We start from the raw sequence: 7,680 nt of genomic DNA, 5'->3' as shown, positions 1-7,680 counted from the left end.
GGCGTGATTCGTGAGCGCAATGAGGCAACGCCCAGGGGAGCTGCGACCAGGTGAGCAAGCCGCAACTGGGTCGTTATATAGGCAATGAGTAGAGATTGTGTATGAAAACCGATCGGCCGACCCGCGACATAAAACAGGAACGAGACCGAGTCCAAACCACAAGATGTGGCCTGGCTCGCGAGCCGGCGGTATCTACTAAAACTTCAGCCGATTGAGTCTACGTGCTTCGTTCCTTCCGACTGGAGCTCCTGAGCCAGTTCCCCTCTGGTCGCAGACTCTGTCTTGTCGAATATCCTCGGTTGGGGAAGGACGAGGTCTGTGTTTCATAATCGCAGGGTGCTCAAACAAACGTGTTTTGTGCGGGTTTGAACAAGTCGCTGGTTAATCATTACGGGGTCGTTGCCGAAGAAAGTTGTCTCATGTTGATTGAAACGGATTCGAAGATCTCATCGGCTGGCGATCTACCCGGAAACTACCCAAGACGTCACCCGTACGCTTCGGTGTTCACGGGCGGTGCCTTATCTTGATATCGCGTGACAAAGAGCGGGAGTTCCCACCAAGCCGATGGAGAAGACGTTTCATGTTGCGAAGAGCGGATAAGATACCAACGCCGATCACCGCAAGTTGGTTGGCGGCGTTCTGGTTCTGGAATTTTTTACAGGGCCGGTAAGTAAGGCGCTCAGGAACGCTAAAGGCCAGCAATAACCCCGTTGTGACATGGAACAGGTCATAACCCGTGGGTGTGGTACCAACCAGACCAAAAACTACGCCAGCCGCTATCGAAGTTTAGTCGTTTGCAAAACCAAACTGCCTGTTCCGTCACCACTGTCTTATTGACTGCTACTGAGAAGCCTTCTTTAGCAGCATCGTACCCAATATACTGACAGAGTCCTCCCAGGCGGGGCGCGTGGTGAGACAGACTAGGGTGCGATTTGTACCCTTTGGGCTCAATAGAGGCAGGCTGAAGTCCGCGCGGATACCTACGACTCAAGAACCAGCTTGAGCCTTCCCGGCTTATCATGAATGAAAGGACGGTTATAAGTATGCAGGAGGGCATGGCGGCCGAGTCAAATAGCCATATTGGTTTTGGGAAGTTTTCTCACGCCGTCCCGCTTCTTATCTCTGCATGTACGAGTTTAGATCATGTGTTTGCACATGGGCTGAGAAAAGACAGCACATTGACATTTTCTTGCCAAACCGGTCGCAGTATTGCAGTGCTAAACGATCGGTGTCGATCTGATAGCATCGTAAGGCAACCCAAGAGCTGCACCCTAAGCCGTCCAGGGCAGCTTGCTGGCGGGCAAATGAACAGCAACTACGGTTTGCCAACCCTACTTTCCGCTATGAGCGCGCTGTCGAGTCATCCTCGACAAGTGTTGGAAACGCGCAAGCTGGATTTTTTAAAGGGTTCGTATGCTGTATCAGGTGGTCTGTTGATTAGAGAGGACGTGTCCTTGTCTGCTGAAACACTGCATGGTTCCCAACAATCCTATATTACCAGCATCAGCTCGCGCTATTAAGGGGGTTGTGCATTCGGACTGGCAAGGTGTTGTTTCACGGCTCGCGGGACTTGCCATTGAAGGCACTGCCACCCTGCTAGTCTTTCACATGGTAATCATTTCGTTGAAATGACATTCTTCCACACAAGTATATTATGCGCCGGGATCAAAATAGCTCAAACAACTCAATAGAGGATCCATATTGAGTGAATCGGTCTAGTAATCACCGGGCTCTTGCACTGACTTAATCAACTTAGTGATCGGAGGTGAATTTCGTTGAGTCCCACGCATATAAAGCCTCCCTCCTCCCCGAGAATGGCCTCGGGTCTTTCTCCGCCACTACCTGGTAAGCGCCAAGCCGCATAGAACATAGGTTTCTATGCATAAGAATAGTGCTCCTCGTCAATTAAACGCTTAGCGGGGTTAGGCCCCCTCATTTTGCACATGGATACTGGCATTCAAAAGTGCGAGTCTGTAGTTCAGAAGTTGTCAGCAAAGTGTTCTGATGCACATCTATAAGGAAAGAACTCACAACAGCCATAGCATTAGGGCAGCCCTTAGGGCCATCCTTATCCCAATTATTGCCGACTAGCTTGCAACTGGCGTCACCGTTGGTATCGGTTGATGTCCAAGAGGTAGACCCATAACTGAACTGGATGTAATCATTGGTATGCTCACCAATCATGGTCAAGGTGTTGTCCATGCCGCTCTCTTTGAGCTTAAGCGGATGACTGTCGTTGATAGGCTGACCAGGCGAATGCGCGGACCCCGGACTCGTATACACAGGCTTACCACTAGCATCGATAATCTTGACCGAAGCATATAGATTCGACGCAACGTCTTCGCACGTCCAGATTTCCTCCACTTCAACTTTGCAGATTCCGTCCCTCTTGCCTTTGAGGATATCCAACCACCCGGCATATGATTCAGGGTACTCATCGGCACTAATTGGCTTACCAATCTCAAAGACATCGTCTGTCATATGTGTAGCATCGACGCTGGCTTGTCCGTCCAGGTCGTCGTCAATGTCCGACGTGTCCACGGCCACTTTCGCGTCAGAGTTGTTATCGGCTTGGAACGCAACCAAGCTAGATTTGCCGGGTCTCGAACCTGGATCTAGAGGGTAAAGGAGTTTGTCGTAGATCAGGGGCAGAAATGGGTATCCGCCGATTTTGCCTTCCACATACTTGGCCATGGCATAGCGCGAGAAATTATCCACGTTGCGCTGGACCCAATAGCCGGTAGATTTCTGGTTCTTCGCTTTGCTGCTGGGTAGGAACCGCGCAAGAAGCTTTGAGAAACGGGCAGTGTACGCCCTGCGTGGCCCTTGTATATTTCCCTGTGTGTCATTATATCGAATGCTTATATCGAAGATCTTAGGGTTAGGCTCGCCCTTCTCCGAATCGGCAGCAATATCGACATGAAAGAGCTCATGTAGAAAGATCAAGCCTAGAAGTTTACCACCGCTTAGCTATCAGTCTTTTTACCAGGAACATAATCGTGGCTTACCTCGATTCATGTAGTTATCCACATCCCACTTGATTTCTGGATTCTTATCGTCCTTATAGTTGTTGACAGCCTTATCCAGTGTATATTGGTTAAAGAAGCCAGGGCAAAAACTGACATAAGGCTTCTCATTGCCTTTTGGGTTGAGGGTATAGGCAGTGACGCCCCTGGCGCAATTCTTCTTGGGATCATCACAACGGACCTGCATTGTCAGCAACCATCTGTAGGGCCGTATATACTTGGAATAGACTCAAACAACGATGGACGTACTTGGAGCGAGTGACCAAAAGGATTCCACCAGTAGCCTGGTTGTACTGTTTCGACATTGGCTAGAACAGCTTGAATTTGGCCTTGCTGGTCTTTATTGAATTCTGCAGAGTTATCAATACCGTGGCCCTAAAAGTCAGGATAGTATTATCGTACGTGGAGGGCCAAAAAAGTCAACAGCCGCTTCTGAATCCCAGTGGATATTCGCCTTGACACCATCGACGTCTACAATCGCGTGTGCTTCTTTGTACGCTTGCTTAATGAAGTCTTGTTGATTGTTGTCGTTATCGCTTTTACAGCCGCTAGAATATAAACAGTTAGTCAATGAGAATTCCAAAAAGAAAAGAGACAAGAGGTATATATATTAAAGAAGCAATCTGAAAAAAAAAACACAAAGAAGCATGGAAGGAAATTCACGTGCGTAAAGTCGGTCAAGCTTGTGCCAAGCGTATTCCGCGGCTGAACGCGAGCGCGTGCTGGGGCTGCATCTACAACTGTAAGAGATAGAAGAAGGATTAGGCTAACGGCCTTGAGCGAGCGTCGAAACATATCGCAGCTTGAGTGCAAGTTAATAGAAATATGTCGTTGAAAGTAGTAGAACGCTTGCTCGAGTACGCAGTATAGTCACTTAATGACATTATGGGCTTTCGGCTCTTTATACGGTACTCTACATGATTTACGAGCCGAGTAGCAGATATCTTTTTTGACATTCGCAGCTTACTTCCGGTGCATAATAAAAATAGACGCCGACCCATGTCCGCTTGTTGGTCAGCCTTTATTTCGAGAAATGAGCGCAAACCTAGACGAAATCCTCTGAGCAAGCATGTCGCTAGGCGCAATTATCGTGGCAATAGATCCTGCAGGTGGAAATCCGGACATAACCCTCTGAGCAGGCATGTTGCTGACCTCGTACAGCTACATACTGTCCTATAAGAGGGCAGGAATACAGACGGAAATCCTTAGACCAAGCATGGCATGATTTCATGTGACGATCACGGCGCTTAACCGATAAGATGATGTGGTTGCGGATTGGGGCGCGTCAAAATATGTAACCAGATCCGAATCTCGACTTTTTGCACCCCTGCGCCCAAGGCTGCTTTAATGGTGTCCAGCTCAGGCGCTAAGCAGGCTGCTCAGGGAGCTGCCCTGAGCTGGCCCTGAGCCGACCCTGAGCCACCCTGAGTTGCCCTGAGCTCTTCATGAGCTGCGTTTAAGCTCACCATGATGGGCGCCGCATATTGGCGGATGCCGATGCTTTCCGAGTATAATCAGTGTGCCAAGACACACGCATAACCTACTCCAGGCTATATATTCGCCGGCATCCGCACTTGCTCGCGCTGTGTATCTGCAACGCACGCAGTGGTTCACCGCGCAGCTTTGACAGTCTCGCCAGCCTGGCGCTCGGGCAACCTCTGTCCTGTATTGTTGTGCAATGCGAGACCGACGAAGGAGCTCTGAGGAAGATGCCGACAGGCGGGTGGCAGCTGCCATCAAGGATGGCATGCCTACAGACCCAAGTCAGATCAACGCCCACATCGTGCACCGAAACATTAATGAGAAGACCGCGCAAAGATACAGAAAGGCATTGGTTTTGTGGAAAGCGTGAGTTCATTAACCCTGACGGCCTGTGATGTCAGCTAACAAGTTGCCAGGTTCGAGAAGGCATTCCCTGGTTCGACACCGACGAACATCCAGACGTTGAAGCAATTTGCCGAGTGCGTTGCCCGAACAGCAAAAGGGAGGCTCCACAAGGCGGACCAAGGCCGCGCGACCCCAGCGAGCGTGCGTGTAGAGATGAGACGCTTCTGCAATGCTTGGCAGCGCGAGCACAATACGGTTATACCTCAAGATGTGAAGCGATCTATGGCCCCGGTTAGCCCTCCTTCTACAGCTGGCGGCTTCCATGCTAACCCGAAGACCAGTATATCGAAGGCGAGCTGGCAAAGAAAATCGGACTGCTCACGGGCAAGAAAGGCCAAAAGACGAAGACTTTCCTCACCATCGAGAATTACGTCCACATGCAAAAGTATTACTGGTGTGGCGACTATCATGACTACATACACGACGGATGCCGCGTAGACAATGCGAATATCTTGAATACCCACTGTTTCACCTCAGCGAGGCGTCAAGAAGTGTGCCAAGCACGGTATCAGGTACGGTCCCCCCCTGCCTCACTGGATCGCTGCCTGACCTTTGCGACTAAACCCTGTCAGGATCTGGTACTCCTGAATTCGTGGACGAAAGGTAAACCAGAGTTCAAACTAAAGTTCACGAGAGAAATCTGCAAAGCGACAGATAAGAATCAGTAAGACCCCCTTTCTTGGCAATAAAGTCAAAAACTAAATGAAAGGCAGACCTGAACACCCATTCGCCGAACAAATAGAAGGCCCAGACAAGATTCCACCGCCTCTTTTTGCCCAACCGCTCTTGCACTGGCTTGCCAATATTATCTCTTCAGGTGCATCTCCTGAACTCGAGACGGTTGAGCAGGCCCTCGCCCTGGAGCCTCCTCGAAACGGAAATTTTCGACTTATAGAATGGGACCACAGCATGCTAGAAAAGCCTGTATTTCCCAAGTGGACTGGCAAAGGTCCTGCGGACGAGTCACGAAGCCCCGATTCGTTCGGCACCGACGGGTCAAAATGGGCAAAGCGAGCAGGCCTCACCACAGGCTTGGGACTTCATGCGCCTCGCCGAGAGATCCTCATCAATTGCAATGGTAAGACAGGTTACGGCCCATCCCAAGGCACTCCATCTAACTCCCTACAGATAACGGCTACTCTCTTGGTCAAGTACTTCGTTTTGCTTCTCAACATAACACAGGTGTTCTAGTCGACCATTATCTCGGGAACATATCTACAGTGGACGGCGCAGGAACATACCTCAAGATGCGACAAAGGACAGACCTCGCAGAAGACTTCCGATCTGCAACCATGCGGTGGAATCCAAATCTTCCATTGTCACTATCAGCCAGAGACCGAGAAGAGCTTCGTGACAGCGCAGATTACAAAGTGGTGACTCAGCGGATTGAAGAACTCAATGTGCGGATAAGTGAAGCCACCACCACGGACGAGAAAGACCAATTGAAAGCACAGCGGAGTATGGAGTACGATCGACGGAAAGCAATCGAAAGAAAGATGCTCGGAAAAATTCAGACCAACCAACAGATCAATTACGAACCGAGTAAAGAACCGCATCTACAGCAAGACTGGCGCCGAAGTCATTTCCGCCGCATCTCTCATATGCTGCCTCCTGAACGCCTGCGCCTTGCTGAAACGATGGTGTTGCGGGCGCCACCGCGAAGCCCGGAATGGGTTGGTGCATTGAAGGACCTTGTTGCCCTGCGTAGGGATGACAACAGCACGGCATATCAGGCCGTCATGAGGCCCATCAATGGCCACTGTGCGGTTCCCTCATGCGGTAGGACGATGGCCAGGTAAATTTATCCGAAGCGAAATAGAGCCACTCTATATTTTCTGCTGCTGACCCTGTGCACTAGCGTACCAGCAGCAAGAAGGTGGGAGCATGTGTACAAATGCCACGAATCTCACTATAAACAGAAGGCTGGTTTTGCAAAATTTTGCTTCCAATGCAACACGTGGGTGGAAAGTAAGGAAGAATGGACGCACCATTGTCAAACTCACATCGACAAGGACGACATCCCATTTCGCTGCGATCTCGTCATTTTTCGTCACGCTGTAGCCTGTGCAGGGTACTGTCCAGTTCACCTGGGAAGGCAGGACATGCCGGCCCACAAACGGATGAAACAATTTACAGACAAAACGTGCTGGCAGCGCCACGTTTCAGCTTGTTTGGCGCGATATTTTGCAAGTCGAGGCCCAGGCAACTTTGCGTGCCCCCATGGACTATGTCCCGTCTCCTGCAACTCAGCAAACGAACTGTGGCGCCACCTTGACGATGTGCACAGCATTCCGAAGCCCAAGGCTTTTACTCTAGAAGGGCAGAACAACGAATTGAAACCCAAATGCACCGAAGGAGAGCAGAAGTTGAAGTTCAAAGAACACCGAGGTTCGATGACGGGAAGCTTGCAGGCGCTGACGTTGCCATCACGGGAACCTAGTGCACTGTCAACTGCTGATCCAGTGCTTCTGGACAGCAACATGCCCGCTACCGCGGTATCTTCCACGCCCTGCAACTATCACAGAGACGATGAGTCTGGTTGGTCGGTCTCACCTTCTGAGTCTGATTCATCCATCTCGGACAATGAACAAAGTCCAGATCAATACCCCATCGAATGCTTGCTTGCAATGTGGAAGACTTAGGGGACGGAGCTGTTTCTAGTTAAGTGGGAGGGGGGGAGTATAAGTTAGGAGCCAGAAAGTAACGTCCCTAACCAGAGTATTGCTGAACTCAAAAGAACGTATCGAGGTTTCCGGGACGGGATTGA

At 50.3% G+C, this 7,680-nt stretch overlaps 1 protein-coding gene across 2 annotated transcripts; it reads right to left on the bottom strand.

Moving 5' to 3' along the window:
• Window positions 1-1,683: 1,683 nt before the first annotated feature.
• JDV02_003543 (uncharacterized protein) lies at window positions 1,684-3,878 on the bottom strand. Of its 2 annotated transcripts, XM_047984675.1 has the most exons (6): window positions 3,694-3,878; window positions 3,429-3,574; window positions 3,276-3,376; window positions 3,009-3,207; window positions 2,032-2,948; window positions 1,684-1,971 (listed from the first exon to the last, which is right to left on the bottom strand). In XM_047984675.1, exons 1-6 carry the CDS (start codon window positions 3,819-3,821, stop codon window positions 1,933-1,935), a joined length of 1,530 nt encoding a protein of 509 aa, XP_047840649.1. In that variant the 5' UTR covers window positions 3,822-3,878; the 3' UTR covers window positions 1,684-1,932. The 2 variants fall into 2 exon arrangements, with proteins under 2 accessions (XP_047840649.1, XP_047840648.1); XM_047984674.1 differs by having other exon boundaries at window positions 3,429-3,878.
• Between the last annotated feature and the right edge of the window lie 3,802 nt (window positions 3,879-7,680).

The sequence above is a fragment of the Purpureocillium takamizusanense genome, chromosome 2 (genome assembly GCF_022605165.1).
Source record: "Purpureocillium takamizusanense chromosome 2, complete sequence".
In the NCBI taxonomy this organism is placed as follows: domain Eukaryota; kingdom Fungi; phylum Ascomycota; class Sordariomycetes; order Hypocreales; family Ophiocordycipitaceae; genus Purpureocillium; species Purpureocillium takamizusanense.
This window is presented reverse-complemented; position numbering and strand designations above follow the sequence as displayed.